Here is an 18,769-nt window from a genome sequence, read left to right on the forward strand (position 1 = left end):
GAGACCTCAAGAGGCGCCGCGCCAGGCGGCAGATGGCGAGGGAGGCGCGCGAAGCCAGGTTTTCTAATTTCCAACTCACTTCTCTTTTCACTATAAACACCCACTCTCTTCAGCAAACTGCTAGCGCCTGGCGAACCCTCGGCACTGCGGTAAGCGGTGGATGACGACGACGAACCGGAGTTCTTACTCTCAAGAAGCTCAATTCTAGGGCAGAGGAGATTTCAAATAATAATGGTAACAACAACAATAATAAATGAGTAATGTCTCTCAACAACAACAATAATAAGTGAGCACTGTCTCTCTTGTCACCCCTGTCACCTGGACAGTAAACAGAGGCTCGTAAAGAGCCCCAAAGGGAAGGGCGGAGAGCAGGCCCAGCTCGTCACTCCCCGGAGGGGAAGCAGGTAAGGGAATGTCGAGGCCCCGGGCGAAGAGCCGGAGAAACTGGCGACCGTCTCATCTTCCCTAGGACGAAGGTTCGGAATTCGGAGCGACCGTTACTCGCAGCGGAACGTGGACTTCAGAGAGCCGCAGGCGTTACTGCCCGGGCCGCAGGGCCGCCGCCTACGGGTTCTCGAGGATCCGCGCCCCTCGCCCGATCTGATTGGACGGCGGGGGAAAGGGGCGGGAGGCCCAGGAGGAGGAACGCACAGGCCGGCCCTGGATTCTCGCGGTGTCACCAGGCAGGCGAAGGGGCGGGAGTTGGCCGGCGGGGCGGGAGGGAGCCTCGCGCGTGCGCACATCGGGAGGCGACAGGCTGTGGGTGGCTGGGAGGGCTGGGCAGTTCGAGAAACGGGTGGGCGTGTGCCGGATAGGAGCGGGAGGGGCTCGGGGTGCGCGTGCGCGTAGAAGCGCGAGCCGCGGGAGGAGGCGGGAGCGGAGGAGGCGGTGGAGGGGGCGGGTCGCGTCCGGCGCCACGTCCGCAGCCAGAAGCCACCGTCGCCAACCTTGTCTTCTGGCTCCACAGCCAGAGGAGGCGTCTCCGGAGCCCGCAGCTGCCCGGGGCTGTGCCCGCCGCTCAGGCCGCCTCAGCCCTCCTAGGTGCTGCCCGCTCCTCCGCCCGGTCCCGGCGCCGGCCCCCGACCCGGCGGTGAGTAAGTCGGGCGGGGAGGGTAGGGGGCGCCGTCCCAGCTTCTTCCTGCCCTCCTCTCTGTTGCCTTTTTCCGTTAGCTCTATTAGCTCTTCTGCACCTCACCGTCTCCCTGCCCGGGCCTGGGTGCCCGGAGCGGGGCCTTTTTTTTGGGGGGGGGGTGCTGCTGCTTAGCGGGGAAGGGGGAGGGGCGGGACGATGTTGGGGGCGGGTGGAGGTTCGCTGGCCGGGTTACCCCCTTTTACGTGTCTCTGACTCCCCCGCCGTGGTTTGAGATTGGGGACCCTCCTTGGACGCTTCCGCCTGTCTTCTTAGCTCTTGGGGTATCAGGCCGGGGAAATGGGGGTGGGAGGGCGCCAGCAGCCTGCTAGAGGATAGGGATGCGGCCGAGGGGCTGCGTGCTGGGCTTCTCCGCCCCGCTAACTCCTAACTTGTTGATAAACCACTCTCTTGGGTTCAAGTACACGATCCTTGACCAGTGGACATTCCCAGTGCTCTTCCCAGGTAGCCCTACCCCCACACCTAACCTGAACTTGGAAGTGTAGCAGTGGAGAGAGGCGCTGACGGCGCCGGGGGGTGACTGGGGGACTGCTGGAGCACCCACCAGTGCCATCACTGCCTCCCGAGTCTAAATAAAAACCGTGCCTGCTATGCACACGCAGCCTCAAGACTGGTCCCCAGGCTCCCACTTAGGATCAGGTCCCCTCTCCTAAACAGATCGCCTCTTGTACGTTAGAAGACATAGGAATTCTGGAACCCTGTGGGAGTGGGGTTTGCTGGGTGTACAACGTGGAGCGGAGGGAGGAGGTGCTGAGCTCAGCCCTAGCCAGGGCTCCTCCAGGGTCATTTTCTGCCTCTCCTGCCACGTCACTCCCTCTGCTTAAAAGAAAAAAAAAAAAAGGAAACTTGCTAGTGCCCAAAGGGATCAGTGGGGGGCAGGGGGGGGGGCTCCGGAAGGGGCCACCGGCAAAGGTTTAGAAACACCTAGAAAAGGAGGAGAGTTTATTTGATTTATTCTGCCCTTGTGAACTAATTCCAGATGAAAACACTTTATTTACTATCTGTGATTATTTGTTCTATACTGTTGTTTAACCTTTAAACCTTCCACTGGTTTGGGTGCTCTAAAGGGCTCCCCAGGAATATTGATATCACATCAACAGGTATATGTCTGCGTGTATGTGTCCATGTCTGTTTTTTTAAAGAAAGAAGGAAGGAAGTTTTAATAAACTCATGCATCCTATTTCGATTTTTTTCACTTGCATTTCTTTAGTCTTTGTTATAACATATGTACTAGAAAGCAAGCTCAGTAAAAATATGCCCTTATGTAGAGAACATCGTTAGAAAAGTATAAGTAGTTCTTGTGTGTGGTTCTCTTTTTTTTTTTTTTTTTTAAACTCCAGGAAAATATTTACCTTTCTTTGTTTTAGTCATTGAGTAGTTGTTGTTTTGCTACTTCCTGAAGGTATCTTACTGGTTTATATATAAACACCCTCAGAGTAGGGCCTTGACATTCTCGTTCAGGCTGAAACTTCAGTGTGTAACACAGTGTCTGACACATAGTAGGGACACAAATACTTGTTGAACTAATGAGGTATGATGTAGTGAAAATGACTGGTGTACTGGTTATTTGGTTTGATAAGTTATTGTAATTCTCCTTAATGTTTCATTTAAGGGCAACACTTAAAAATTGCCATTTTGATACTGTCAGTTGTTACTTGTCACTAGGTGTAAGTTTTACTGGCAGATTACTTTTTCTTTCCTGCCACATTCTGTGCGTTTCTTGTAGTTCACTTGCTGTTGATTTAATGGGCAGGGGCCATTTTTAAAAGCAGCCTGTTCAGGATAGTTGGTTAACTAGAGAAGCCTAAAAACAGTAAGCTGGTGTTTTAATATACGCAGTTTGTTGGTGTATGTGAGTTAAAGCTCTGTATAAATGTATTTTTTGAAGCTCCTTATAGTTATTTGGCAAAGAAGCTAAAACATAGGAGTGAGGATGTGGCAAAGTTCCTATTTATAAAATATGTAGAAAAATTTAGCTAATTCATTTATAGTCTTTTTCTTATAGGGAAATTGGCAGTTACTGTTTAATAAGAAATTTTTGAAATGGCTTTGAAGGTAAACTGTTGTGCATTGTATTTTGTAGTTAGGCTTCATATACAATGTATTAGTGCTTTTTAACTTCCCTTGGTACACAGAGGGGTGTTGCCATAGGCACATTTGAGTACTGTTTTCAGATTTTGTTTTTATTATTAATGAAAACTTTATGTATAAAATGTTACAGATATCCACAAACAACATTGATTCACCTGTTTTCCTTTTAAAAAAGGGGGGGGTCCATTGTTTACTTATTTCTATTATTAGAATAAATTACCCTCTAGGGAATAGTGTTGTTATAAATCCTTCCTCAATATATTTACCAGCTGCCTATATCTATGATACTGTTGTACTGGACAAGAATTATTTCCCCCTGGCCTAAAATGCTTAAAGGAACTGCTGATGAATTGCAGTCTATAGCAAAGAACTCTTTCACATTTCATAATTTCTTTAAAAAAAAAACATACTTACGACCAGTTTTCATTGGTACTGTAATAGTTTGTTCACATGTCAGGACCAAATGGTAAAACTGATTTATGTCCATAGAGTAAGTTAAATTATTTGTCTTGATCTCAAGGCTGTTTTCTGTCTTTATTGCCTTCCTTAAGAAACTATGTTTTTTAATAGAAATTTCTGTTCATTATGAGTTCCTATAGAGCAGACTTTTTTTTGTTTTTGAATGAAACTAAATTGATAAATGCTGGTAAAGTATATAACCACTGGATTGTAAACTCTGGCTTAGTGTAGTCCTCTGTGTGTTTAATCACACTGAAACCTTTAGTGCCTAGCAGGGTGCCTGGCACATAGCAGGGACCCAAGTATATGTTGAGTTTAGGGCAGATGGTTTGCATAGAATTTAATAATGTTGTTTAAGAGTAACATTTTTAAATGGTCTTTTTGATACTTTTACTGTCAGTTGTTATTTGTCTTTACCTGTATGCTTTAAAATTTTACTAAGCAGATTATTTACCTCTTCCAGTTTTAGGAGATAAGGGCCATATTTGTCTTCACAATTCCTAATTTAAGAGAAAAAAAAATGTAATGACGATAATGAACAGCATGGTAATATAAAAAGCATTTCTCCTAGTGATAAAGTGATAATATCCTAAAGAGGTAATATCACTAAAAGTTTGGCACATATATGTATGTAGAGGTTGGGAATGGTTTATGTGAGTAAAAAGTATAGATGGCATTACAGATAGTTAAGGATTTTAGCAAAAATACCTTTATAAGGTAACTTGGTGTCTTATGATCAAATTAGGGATTCAGAAAAATATATTCCATATACTTAGAGCTTTTGCATAATTTTTATTCCCCTAAGAGTTCTGTAGGAATTTGAATACTACATACTTGCTGTTAATACGAGTGATATACGAGAAACTTAAACATTAAAATATATGTATACAAAACAAAAATCAATCTCTGTGGCCTCTTAGGGCTTTCAAAGCCAATTTCTTCTGGTCTAGGTAGCCAGGCTTCTGGCCTGCACAACTCCAGATTTTCTACTTTATTGATAATCCTGTTTATAACTCTTGGTAACACTAGTAAATGTAACTGTGAATGTAATTTAAGAGCGGAATAAACTCAGGGGAGGTGGGAGCGTGGTTGGGCAGGGAAGAGAGAGCTGGTGAATCTGAGAGTATACCCTAAAGAGGCTCTAGGCAAGAACAAAATTTCTTGAAAATCTAGTTATCTTAAAAAATTCCCAAGCACTTTTCATTTAACTTTTTAATTAGTGTGTATTTAAAAGCAAAACTATTTTAAATTACTGTGTAGTAAAATTCATGTCTCTCCTGTGGTTCTTGAAGCCCCTGGCATAGCACTGCCTATTCTTAAAGAAGTACATTTGAAGAGCATGAATCTAGCTTGAAGTTATCTTTTTTTTTTTTAAACCAAAAATTTGGACCATATATTGGTATGCATCTTTTCTTATGATGCTTAAAGTTAATGTGGATACAGATGATATTTTTATCCCATTTATTACACAAATACTATGTGTCAGCTTACAACCAAAACATGTACTTAAAAAAAAAATGGTAGGAGTATAAATAAGATTTTCAAACTGTAAATCAGGGAAAAGAGCTGTAAGAGTGGAGGTCTTTGTGTGCTGTCAGGACCGGGTTGGGGGAGGGTGGGGGAACATAACTGTGAATAAAACTCAGTGATCTTTCCTTCAAGTCAGCATTTTGTGATTCAAGAACATTGTTTTTAAGGTGATCAACTTGATTTGAGGATAACAATAGCTACCTACAATAACTAGGTAGATGAACTGTATCATCTTTAAAAATGTCCTTTATGAGTGTCACTGGTTTCTAAGACTTAAAAATATGTATTATTCTTTAATTACAAGATCAGTACATGTTTATGGTAGAAAATTAAAATGTAGATGTTAAGTATATATATTTCTCTCTATGTAGAAATACTATATATCTATTTCCTCCATATGTATAATTTCTACCCCCTAGTGGCAATCTTTGTTAACACTTTGGTGTATTTACTTTCAGTCTTTTTATGCGCACTTAAAAAAAAATAGTATCATATGATACATGCCTTTTATATCCTCTAAATACAACATTAACATTTATCCATAGTATTTGATCTTCATAAATTATTTTAATGTTTGCATTGTATGTATCTTTAGGAAGCTTATAAATTCATGTCTTGCCTTCCATGAGGCTGTCTCATTTGACTATTTATCTTCAGGTGTATTTTGTTTGTTTTTGCTGGCTTCTCTTTTGCTCACCTCTTAAACATGAACAGTCCATATAAGCTTATCGGTCTGCGCTCTTAACTGCTCTTTTCCTTGATCATATCACTCACCCCCTGCAGCTTCAGCTATCACTTCAGACCATTCTCAGGACCTCAACTCTTACTCTGACTTCATGCTGACTTTCAGGCCCTTTTAAATACAATTGCCTGCTAAAAGTCTCCTGTAGATGGCCTGAAGGCGTCTCAAATAGCTGTTCAAGAACAAGTCCTTTCACTGAACCGATAGTCAACAATACTGTGTACACTTACTTGTTAAGTGTTCTTGCCACAATAAACATTTAAAAAAATGTCCATCTTCTCCTCTCCAGTCCTGTCTTCATCATCATTTCTGTTTAGTTTCTCATGCTAGAAATTTTACACCCTATATTCTCCTTTTATCTCTCATTAATACCCAAGTTATGTTCTACTTCATACAAAAAAGTCAAGTATTTGAGTATCTGCCACACATCAGGCATTAATTAAGGCTCTGGGAATGGAGCAGTGACAAAACCAAGCTTTGTTCCAATAGAGCTTACATTCTAATTGGGAGTGACACAAAGTAAACATATATATCAAGTGACAAAGCAATGAAGAAAATAGAGCAGTGTGTTAGGTGAAAATGATAGGGAAAGGAGGGTGCTAATCTATTATAAGGTGGTCAGGGAAGACCTCTGAGAAGGGGACATTTGCACAAAGACCTGAAGGAAGTAAGGAATCAAGTCAGGTACATATACTGGGGAAGAGCCTTTCAGGAAAAGATGAGCAAGGAAGCCCATGTTACCAAGCTGGATTGAGCAAGAGGCATAGTGATAGGAGATGCTATCGCGGTATTAGATGTTGGGCCCTCACAGGCAAAGGGAAGGACTCTGGATTTTATTCTGGGCAAAATAGGAAGCAGTTGGAGGGTTTTAATCAGAGTATGACATGGCTAGACTGAAGGAAGAGCACAGGCGGAAGCTTGGAGGCCAGTTAAAAGATTCTGTAGTTGTCCAAATAAGAGATTATGATGGCTTAGTTAAAAGTGGTAGCAGTAGAGCTGATGTATTCTGGATTTATTCAGGCAAGAGAATTTACCGATGATTTAAGGGGAATGTAAAACTAGAGGAAATCAAGGGTGAATCCTAGGATTTTGGTCCAAACACTTATTTAGACAGGAAAAATTGGCAGAGTTCAGACTGCTATTCCATCTCACTGGACTACTCAAGTAGCCACTTACTGGATTTAATCTGTGTCCTTCCATCTGATCTTGCTTTAGTTAGCTTCTTAAAACACAGATCTGACGGTGTTACTCGGCTGATGGCTCCTCATTGCCTACTGGCAGAATAAAGTCAGTTCATACTATTTAGATGAATTGCATACGTCTTTTATGCTATCATTGTATAAAGCAGCTCTACTCTTTTAAAATGATGGTCTTTTTCTTTTTTAAATTACAAGATAGATATATGTGGAAAAATTATTTTTTTTTAAAAAGGGATTCTGTATTAGGAGGAAAAGGTTAAGACTTTTGGTAGAGATTTGTGGGATATATACAGAAAAGCAGTTTTAAAATGTATGCAGTTACTAGCACACCTGTTTTAAAACTCCAGCTGAAATATGTAAGATGTACGTGTGTATATAGTATCCCCATATTTCTGTACATAATACTGTGACATCTGTTGATGAGTTGATCAGCCAGATGATCTCTTGGTATACAGGTACTGGGATCACAGTGCTGAGTAAGCTAGACAAAGAGTCTCTCCTTTTGGAATTAACAGTCCAATGGGGAAGAAAGTGACTCCAAAATAGTTATTCTTCAGGAAGGGACACACACACTTCTGGCCATTCTGCCAGGAGTTTCTGCATGTTTTGTTTTGAATTGTTAAATAGTATTCTCATCTTAGAATTAGGGCTAGAATATCTTTAATTTCTTTTTTTTTTTAAAGGAATTCCTTTATTTTTTTTAAAATTTTATTAATTAATTAATTAATTAATTTATTTATTTATTTTTGGCTGTGTTGGGTCTTCGTTTCTGTGCAAGGGCTTTCTCTAGTTGCAGCAAGGGGGGGCCACTCTTCATCGCGGTGCACGGGCCTCTCACTATCGTGGCCTTTCTTGTTGCGGAGCACAGGCTCCAGACGCGCAGGCTCAGTAGTTGTGGCTCATGGGCCTAGTTGCTCCGCGGCATGTGGGATCTTCCCATACCAGGGCTCGAACCCGTGTCCCCTGCATTGGCAGGCAGATTCTCAACCACTGCGCCACCAGGGAAGCCCTCATTTCTATTTCTTGAACAGCAAGGATCTGATGAAGTTATTTGTCCTCAGCCATATAGTTTATAGTCAAGTTGGGATTCAATTGCAGGCTCTCTGATCCCGGAACTTTAAACACTATGCTGTATAATTTTTCATGATCTTACCATGATGATAAATTAAAGAAATATAAATGTGAATGGACATAAATTTAATTAATTAATTAAACTTCTGGCTTAAGGGAGTTTTAAAATTAAGGCAAATCAATCAGGAACTCCTTCTCCCAGTAATGCATCAGCTGATACTCTTTCAGTTTTTTTTTTTTGTCAGAGATTACATATCTTTACTGTTACTTTTAAAATCTTAAGTGTATATGGGACGATATGCTAAATTGACAAACCAGACCAGCATAAGATTAGGTGCTCTTGATCAGTGGTCTGAGTCAGGGTTTTCACTAGAGCAACTAAAAGATATTTATTTAAGCACAGGACATATGCTGCTGGATGCTGTGGGGTGCAGTGAAGTCCCATGTTACGTAGGGTTTAGGTTTGAAAGATGTTTCAAGTTGAATTACATGAAGTTAAATTACCTTTGAAAAATCCCACTTCTCACACTGCTACCTCTGCGACCCTCATTTGCCACCAGTGTTTTTTGCCTGAATTATTGAAATATAGAAGGAAATATGAATGACTTTTCATCTGATCAGCTGGTGCTGAAAGCAGTAGTAGTCATAAAGGAAAGGGGAACTTCCCTGACCCTTCTTTGACCACTTAAAATTAGTTCTGATAAACGTTGCAATACGTGTGAACCTTGAAAACATTAAGTCTCCCAATTGGTCTTTCTGTCTCTGTTCTTGCTTTCTGATTGCTTGTTCTCCCCACACAGCCAGAATGATCTTTAAAAAGTGTAAATCAGAACACATTACCCCTCTGGTCAGTGCCTTTCACTGGCTCCCCATCTCAGAGTTAAAAAGCTAATTGCCACGATGGTCTATATGGGCCTATGTCATCCAGACCTCACTCTGACCTCTTCTTCTACTGCCTTTTGCTGCAGCCCCTGCCACATTTTTCTGGCTGTTCCTTCTTGTCTGTAGTAAGCTCCTACCTCAGGACCTTTGCATTTACTGTTTTTTCTGCCTTGAGGGCTCTTGACCCAAGGGCCCTCAAGGCAGAAAGGATATCTTGTATCCTTACCTCCTTTGGGATGTCACCACAATGAGGCCTTCACAGACTCTCCCATTTAAAATATCACATCCTCTTCCCCTTCATGCCTTTTTCTCCATAGCATTTAACACCATTTGATATACAGTATATTCTTTGAATATTTATTTATTGTCTTCCCCACTAGCCAATATGGAATGTTCATGATGGCAGAGATTTTTTTGGTCTGTATTGATCACAGCTATATCCCATGCACCTAAAACATGACCCTTAGTAGGTACTCAATTTTTTAATCAGCGTATTAAAGTACATTGGTAGTTTTCACAATATTATTTTTTTCCCGAGCTTTATTGAAATATAATTGACATACAACATTGTGTAAGTTTAAGGTGTATAATGTAATGGTTTGATACACATATATATTGCAGAATGTTTACCAGATTAAGGTTAGTTAACACATCCTTCAACTCATATAATTACTTTTGTTGTTATGGTTAGAACATTTTAAGATCTACTCGTAGCAACTTTCAAGTATACAATGCAGTAGTTTTAACTATAGTCATCATGCTGTGCATTAGGTCCTCAGAACTTATTCTTCTTGTAACAGGAAGCTTGTACCCTTTGACCAACATCTTATTTCCCCTACCCCACACTCCCCGCCCCGTGCAACCACCTTTCTATGAGTTTGGCCTTTTTAGATTCCATATATATAAGTGACATAATATAGTATTTGTCTTTCTATGTCTGACTTATTTCACTTAGCATAATGTCCTCAAGGTTCATCCATGTTGTTTTGCAGATGGCAGGATTTTACAATATCCTTTAAAATCTGTTGTATTATATATGTACAGATAGAATAATTTAGGCTTCATGGTTTTATGACTAAGAAATACTTAGTTGACTAGTGGGATCACAACCCTAGTTTTCTGGCCAAGCAAGAAAGCTTTTAGACCAATCTTGACTTGTTTTAATCTTTACTTAGTCAATGGAATATAAAATCAAATATTTTAAGATAGTAAGGAGATTGGGAAAAGAAAGTTTGTGTTCTTCATCCCAACATAGCTTATTTTATTTCTTAGTTTCCATTATTACTTAGATGTAGTCTATAGTATATATATATATGTTTTTATAGTAGATTTTGAATTCTTTTGCTACTTCTGTTCATACGAGTTCCAAAAGTAACAATAAAAAAGTAATCAAAATCCTTCTCTTAGTGATTCACATTGGTGCTGTCATCTTTATAGGAGAAGAATGTCATGTTTTTGAGGAAATTTTCAGATAGAACATGTTTTTTAGTTCATAGTATAGGTTTTTCTTTGAGTCTGTTGTGAAATAAATTCTGTAGGAGGAGGCACTTAAAATTTTTGTCTGCTAACCCCCACCTTCCAACTTTCTTTCAGTTGGTAATTTTCAATTTAAGTTGAAGCAGCAGTAACAACATAGGAAAGCTTGTACCATGCCTGCCAATCTTTGCTTGATTTGAGATAAGATTTATGTTGTCCACTAGTATAATTGAAAGTATTTCTCAAACACCACAAAGTAGGAGACAGACAAGGTGAAGTAGTCTTGTTATGGTTGTTTTAAAAATGTTGTTTATCAGGAGTTTGCTGGTGGTCTAGTAATTAGGATCCTGCGCTTTCACTACTGTGGCCCAGGTTCAATCCCTGGTTGTGCGGCTCAGCCAAAATAAAAAAAAATAAGTAGAATGTTGTTTATCTGAATAAAGTTGATTAAGTCTTGATCAAGCATATAAAAAGAGGTAGTCTCAGATGTTGAAATTAAAATGAAATGTGTGTGTTTTTTTAGGAGATCATGAATCAGACAGATAAAAATCAACAAGAAATCCCATCATACCTTAGTGATGAACCACCAGAAGGTAAGTATGCATCTATAATACTAAGAATGAAAAAAATCCTAGTGAATTAAACTTCTGATTGTTTTCATTAACTTTAAAGTAACATAACCTGTTTTCCTTGTCAGTAAATGTGTTCCAAAAATACTTAAACATTTTTAGCTTTTAATAAGAAAGCATAGATTATTGGTAAATGGGGACACAATTTAACTTTTATATAAGGTCTATCAATATTTTTCTGCTACTCTTTTATTCTTTTAAGACCATTTCACGAGTATCCTTTCATTTGTAAAGAGTTGGGTGAGGTGCAGAGGAAGGATGGACTAGGTTATGTCATGCATACAAAAACTCACTTCAAGAGGCACTTGAGATTTGTTGTTAAACTCCTATTATTCATTACATTATAATGGGTAACTCTTCCTTTTTTAATACATGGTTTTAGAGTCTGCTTTATTTTTTAGTGTGAAAATTGTGACATCAGGAATCTTTTTTTTTTTTAAACTCTTGGGTTTATTTATTTATTTATTTATTTTTGGCTGTGTTGGGTCCTCGTTTCTGTGTGAGGCTTTCTCTAGTTGAGGCAAGTGGGAGCCACTCTTCATCGCGGTGCAAGGGCCTCTCATTATCGCGGCCGCTCTTGTTGCGGAGCACAGGCTCCAGACGCACAGGCTCAGTAATTGTGGCTCACGGGCCTAGTTGCTCCGTGGCATGTGGGATCTTTCCAGACCAGGGCTCGAACCCGTGTCCCCTGCATTGGCAGGCAGATTCTCAACCACCAGGGAAGCCCAGGAATCATTTTATTCTTACCTTTACTTCAAAAATCTTTGGAAACACTAAATGCACACATGCATGTCCTCACTATGTACAGAAACAGACTAGCTGTTTTCTTTATTTTCTCTCTTTATTTTTTAGGACTAGAAGTCTAGAGTTTTGAAAAGAAAAGTTAGGGCTCAATGAGAAAGTTAGGAAGGACTTATGAGAAAGAAGTCAGGAAAGAGATAAAGGCTGTCCAGGAGCATGATTGTTAAGGAAGAGAACAGCCTCAGGGATGCCTTTATATTGGCAACCTGTTAAAAGTAGTCTGCAAAGTGGATAATTTATATGGTGGTAATTAAGAGTACACTGTAATTTAAAAAAAAGTACACTGTAATTATGAGATCAACAGCATTAGTATTTATCTGATTTCACTAAGAAAAATTGTCTTCATTAAATGCATGTACACCAAATTTGGCATAGCAGGATAATACTAATGAGGTATTCAGCATGAGGTAGTTATCTGTTTTATCCTCAAATTAAGATTTTCCTCCCTTTTCCTAGTGTTACTAACCTTGATTACAAAAGCATGACCACTTACGTAATCCTTTCCATCATAATTTTATAATTAATATAGTCAAATGCTTATCTATGTCTTAAGTCTTTTATTTCAGCTATTTTAAAATTTTATATTAACTATGCTTATTACTCAGTTTCAATTAAACAGTTGGTTTTATAAATTTAGCCATTGCTATATTTTCATCAGTGAGCTATTTTGGCTAATCAATGAGACTTTCTTCCTTGTGAAAGGATGTAAAATCTCCAAACAGTGAAAAGAAAATCTTACTCAAGGTAAATTTGTGTCTGTGTATTTAAAGAAACTCAATTTTCAGATTTTTTTTCTCTTTCAAATATTATTGGTTTTCCAATGTTATCTTCTCTGATAACCACATTCTGCTAGGTTATAGTAGCTTTGGGTGTCTTAGTTGAACTTATGTACCCAAGAATTTACCTTTCTTGTGTGAGATTATACCTTTTTAGTGGTTATAGCCTGAACTGTATAGTTACCAAGTATTTTTTCATGAAATTAAAAAAAATAAAAACACTATTGCTCATGTGTTGTCGCTGCCTGAGTCATTAGATTATGAAGGAGAAAAGGTCTGTGTGTGTTTGAGGCTGGCAGAAGCAAGTTTTATGAAATCTTCCTGCTAGTCATTTTATGCTGGAGTTTGGGGTTACATGCCAGTTTGAGTGCCTCTATTAAACAAACAAAGAAACCAAAGAGAAAAGACTCGTGACAATAAATCTGAATTTCTCATATTGATGTTACCTTTTCTGGGAGTATATGAAGAGTTTTTACAAACTAGATACTTAAATCACATACTCTCTTTTATAAAAATTACTGAGGCAGTGGAAGTATTAACCATAGCTCTGGTCTCTCCATGTTACAAAAAAGATTATATGTAGGTAACAAGATTTTAAGTGATGAATAATTTTCCTATTTTTACATATAATATTAGCTCTTTAAATACATTATTAAGGAGCACATAGAATAGAAACCCAAACATATTTAAGTTAGTGGTTCTCAAATTATTTTTTTTTTTTTTTTTTTTTTTTTAAGAAATTCACGTTCTTTTATTTATTTATTTATTTATGGCTGTGTTGGGTCTTCGTTTCTGTGCGAGGGCTTTCTCTAGTTGCGGCAAGTGGGGACCACTCTTCATCGCGGTGCGCGGGCCTCTCACCATCGCGGCCTCTCTTGTTGCGGAGCACAGGCTCCAGACGCGCAGGCTCAGTAATTGTGGCTCACGGGCCCAGTTGCTCCGCGGCATGTGGGATCTTCCCAGACCAGGGCTCGAACCCGTGTCCCCTGCATTGGCAGGCAGATTCTCAACCACTGCGCCACCAGGGAAGCCCGGTTCTCAAATTATTTGGTCTCAGGATGCTTTCTACTTTAAAAAAAAATTGAGGATTCCAAAGAGCTTATGTCTTTGTTGGTATTTGCCGTATTAACAATAAAAACAGAAATTAAGTATTTTATTATGAAAAGAACTCAGTAGGCCCATTACATATTAACATAATTAACATATTTTTTGAAAAATATGAAACTATTTTCCAAAACAAAAAAAAAATTGTGAGCAGGGTGATTTGTTTGTGGCCACACCATGCGGCTTGTGGGATCTTAGTTCCCCGATCAGGGATCAAATCCAGACCCTTGGCAGTGAAAGTGCGGAGTCCTAACCACTGGACCACCGGAGAATTCCCGACATTGTTTTAAAATTTTTGCAAATCTCTTTAATATTTGGATTAATAGAAGAGAGCTAGATTCTCACAGTTTAGTCTTCTGTGTTTAGTCTGTTGTGTTACTGCCCATCATTTAGCTTCTGGAAAATTCTGTTTTAGACTGGTGACAGAATGAAAGTGAAAGACAAATGACATGTTAATATTATTATGAAAGCAGTTTTTACCCCGAAATGGTCCTGGGGATACTCAAGGGTTCCAGACCGTACCTTGAGAACCAGTGCTTTAAATGAAGGTTGTTTCAGTAATGACTGATTGAATTCTATCAAGGAAATAAGGGCTAAATATATTTATATTTTTATTTTTTCATGCTCCTTTTAGGATATAAAATAAAGATTTTTTTATTAACAGCAATAAAACTGTAAATCAAGGAGACATTTAAAATAGTCTTCTATTTTATGAAAGTTGTCTAGTCTCTAAAGCATTTCTTCTCATAGATACTAAGACTTAGCATTGGACCAAGAGGTTTTAAAAACATGTACAACTATACCCTTGAGGGAAGAGCTCTTGATGTCTTGATCAGATATGTATTTATGTGGTTGACCTTTTCAATACAATCTGCTGATTGTTAGGAAGGTTACTCAGTGATTTGTACTGTTCTTACAAAGACTTACATTTGACTGTCTTATGATATTTTCTCTTACTAGGTTCAATGAAAGATCACCCACAGCAGCAACCAGGCATGCTGTCCCGTGTGACTGGGGGTATCTTCAGTGTTACAAAGGGAGCCGTTGGTGCCACCATTGGTGGTGTGGCTTGGATTGGTGGAAAGAGTCTGGAGGTGACCAAAACAGCTGTTACAACTGTGCCTTCCATGGGAATAGGGCTGGTGAAAGGGGGCGTGTCTGCTGTGGCTGGAGGTGTTACAGCTGTTGGCTCTGCTGTTGTAAACAAAGTGCCCTTAACAGGAAAGAAGAAAGACAAATCTGACTAAAATACGGAGATACACTTGCTCTCCACAGCATTATGATGCCAGTGGCATTGAATTGCTAAATTACGGACTACAACCAAGTCACCTGTTTTGGACGTTTATCTTCTAACTGCTGTGTTGAAAGTATTGATGACTGACTGGCTTTTGTCTAAAAAGAAGAGACCAATACTAGCACAGTGTATGAAGGTTTCTCATACTTAAATTCCAGCTTTTTATCTGGTAAAATGTTACACTTATTCAGTTGTAACTGAAGATAAGGTATATTTGAATATTTACTACATAAGTCTTTCAGTTTAACTAAAAATGTGAAAGTTGAATTTAGTGGATGATCTTTACAGTTCCATATGTATAATGTGCCAGGTAACTCATGTGCCCCTTAAGAAGGGAACCTTGACCTACATAAACGTACCTTTGATGTGCCTAATAGTTTCAGATGTCTTAGTTTTTTTAATAACCATAGTTGATTAGACGAAGAGGCATTCTTTTCTTATTCAAGATGGTAAAAGTAGCAGGAACTAGAGAAGTTTAAAAGAAAAGGTTCACGGTTTTATGAATATTAACCATCTTTTGTTAGATATGCATTATATTAATTTAATCATTGATGCCTTACAAAAGAAAACATCTTTTCTAATACCCTGAATATGTGCAGTTCTTAGGATTATTATTATACATGGATTCTTTCAAAAGTTGTTTGTGAAATTAGTTTTCCCTCAAGAATCTCAGGATTAGTGGCGTAAAGGCATTTCTTGCTCTCAGCAGATAGGATAGTGTTTGGTAACTGTCAGTAGTTATAACCAAATTGTACACTTCAACCTGGGTTCATGCTCCATCATTAATAAACCTCACAGTGCCTAAGGAACATTTCTTTGCTGGTCAGAAGCTATGTTAATAAAAGAGTTTCATATTAAGGAGGAAAACATAAATCATTTTAAGTTCTGAAGAATTACCTAAAGCATCCAAGATATAAAAAATTCTTCACACCTATTTTGTCTCCAGGATGGCTTAAATTACTAGCAGTACCGCTTTCAAAAAACACAGTGAAAGCAGCCACAGATGTGTGGGGGCTGACTCTTAAATTGAACGGAATGGGCTCCATAGATTAGCTTTGAATGTAAAATATATGTAAGTGCTTTCTGTGTTTGACAGGCTTTTAAAATGTCATCTTACACTCCTTTAAAGCAGCTGTAAACTTTGTACCATTTTCCAAGTCAACTTCAGGCGGGAAATTGAATTTTTTGGTTGCGGATGGTAAGTGTGTTGTGTCTCATTAACGTCTCATCATGTCTCATTCATTCTAAAAGAATATGACTTAGCTGGAATTCATCTTTTTGTTTTTCGTTTCATGTTCAGTTTCATAAAAATTTTAAAAGTGGCATTTCTCTTAACTAAGGGTTTAATCCCAGCCTGAAAAATCTTAATTTTCCTTCACTTAAGTTTGGAAATTTGCCACCATTCTGTAGACTTTGTTTTTTTTTCTAATGAGCAAGGGGAAGAAAGGAGGTGATGCTCTGGAGTAAGTCAAAATAGCATTCCTGAGAACTTAGATCACGCCAACACCCAAAGCTTAAGTGTGTGTTTGCAACCCACTAAGAGTTGTACATTAATAATGTGGATCAACAAATGGGTAAGAACAAAACTTAGCTTTTAAAAGCTTTCATAAATACCAGCAGGGATTGAAGTAAATCCACAAAGGTTCTTGAACCTTTCTACCATATACAAAACTGGAAAGTCATTAGGGAGTTAAATTAATCAAAAATTAAATTGTTGTTTATTTCATCCAGTATGATTAAAGGTATATCTGTTGGTATATCTGGTCAAATGTCATAGTTAGCAAAGGGGATTTAAAAAACAAAACCCAAAATTAATGGATGAACACTAAATAATGATCTAAGTAATGGTATTGAAGAATTTGTTTCCTGCTATTTGAAAGAAATTATTGCTTCATTGCTAGTTTATATTTCTAAATTATCTTCTTATCTTCATCGGCTCTGCTGTGCTTTGTACCTGAATTTCTAAATATAGACTTTAGTTTACTGTATGCTTGAATATTTATTTTCAACTTTGCTTGTCTTTAAAATTGCTTGAGGAAAAATGGTTGTAATTAATTTCTGCTACAGAAAAGCCACCTGGTACATTTTATCTCATCAAGTTTGTTTTAAATTTTAAATTATAACTTTGTTCAGGAGAGGCTTTGCAATGATAGCAGAGAACTTGTACAAATGAAGTTAGTTGTAGACGTTCTTGTTGAAATGAACTTGCCATTTGATGATATGTAAAGCTATACACTTGAGTCTTCTTCAGTTTATTTCGTAGACTAGCAATTTGACCTGTTAAACAGTACTAGTTCACTTCAAGAAGCTAAGGTTGTTGTTGTATACACCTGGAGGCATCTCTTATTCAGCTTATCTTTTGAGTGGGTATTCGGCACAATGAGGATAAACTTGTGTGACCCACTTGAATGACTGATCTAATAATGTTGATGTTATTAATCCTGTACTTAGTGAAATGTCAGATGAAAATAACTGATGATTGAATAAATTTTTTTGTATTAAAGGAATGGGAAAAGAAGACATGAATCTTTAATAAAGCACTATGATCTGCAAAAGATGAACTGTTTCATAAAGATCTAAGGAAATGAAATTTTAAAACAGGGTAGTCTTAAAATTTTAGTTATATAGCAATTCAGAAAGTACTGTAGCCAGTTTTAAAATTTTTTGATACTAATGCACAAACATGACAGAACATCTCCAAATATGAATTTTGATGCCAACACAACAATGAAATACAAATATATTTTAAACAACTCTAATAAAGAATAAAAATACAGATTTCTGGGTTTGACTGCAACTTGCTGATCTCTGCAGGGTGGGATCCAAGACTGCACTTTAACAACCTCCGCAGGTGATTCTTTTGCAGTCCAAAATTTGGGAACTGACGGAGGAATTATAAAGTAGGGAGCACACTTCCCTCTGTCCTAGGCAGCTGTGGAACCAACTTAGACCTCTTACTGGCCAGAAGTGACTCAAAGGGATGGGAACCAGTTGGAGGAAGGAAGAAAATTGATATTTACTGGGCATCTACTTACCTACCAGGCACTGTCCATAAATTCTCTGATTTAATTAGTATGAGGACCTTATGAGGAAAAGTATCTTTATTCCCTTTTTACAAATATGGAGCAAGCACAGTTCCAGTGTTTGTAGTTGAATTTCCCGTAACACTTTTGAATTCGTGTAAGTCAGAACCTCTCCATCTTATGTCCAGAAGCAAAGGGGACTACTCAATAGCTAGTCCTTCATTCCGCTGTTGGCATCAGTGCTGCCTGTATGCTTGATTTACCAGGCTGTCTGATTTGAGCTCACTGGAAGTCTTCTGGGTGATCATATTTACTTTGACAGCTAATTACATGTTGCCACAGAAATGAATTTATACATAAACTGTTTAAAGGAAATCATGTATTTTGTTATAGCCATTTTTTCAGAGGAAATGAAATTTGACTCTAGTGTTTTATGTAAGGATATCTCCCCCTGTTATGTTGTTGATTTTGAAAATCTAAAATTTTATTTGTAGGAAGATCTGAGTAAGAATGCAAGAATAGAAAAAGGCAGAGGTTCAAGG

At 38.4% G+C, this 18,769-nt stretch overlaps 1 protein-coding gene across 1 annotated transcript; it reads left to right on the forward strand.

The window, feature by feature from the left end:
• The first annotated feature begins 896 nt into the window (after positions 1–896).
• TMEM263 (transmembrane protein 263) lies at positions 897–17,192 on the forward strand. The gene is made up of 3 exons (XM_036866730.1): positions 897–1,090; positions 11,124–11,193; positions 14,871–17,192. The coding sequence occupies exons 2-3, from the start codon at positions 11,130–11,132 to the stop codon at positions 15,155–15,157; spliced, it is 351 nt and encodes a 116-aa protein (XP_036722625.1). The 5' UTR covers positions 897–1,090; positions 11,124–11,129; the 3' UTR covers positions 15,158–17,192.
• Positions 17,193–18,769: the final 1,577 nt, after the last annotated feature.

The sequence above is a fragment of the Balaenoptera musculus genome, chromosome 10 (genome assembly GCF_009873245.2).
Source record: "Balaenoptera musculus isolate JJ_BM4_2016_0621 chromosome 10, mBalMus1.pri.v3, whole genome shotgun sequence".
In the NCBI taxonomy this organism is placed as follows: domain Eukaryota; kingdom Metazoa; phylum Chordata; class Mammalia; order Artiodactyla; family Balaenopteridae; genus Balaenoptera; species Balaenoptera musculus.

Excerpts from the sequence above, each read along its gene's own strand:
- TMEM263 (XM_036866730.1), top strand. The coding sequence starts at position 11,130 with ATGAATCAGACAGATAAAAATCAACAAGAAATCCCATCATACCTTAGT. Across the intron at positions 11,194-14,870 it reads TAGTGATGAACCACCAGAAG|GTTCAATGAAAGATCACCCA; the intron begins GTAAGTATGCAT and ends TTCTCTTACTAG.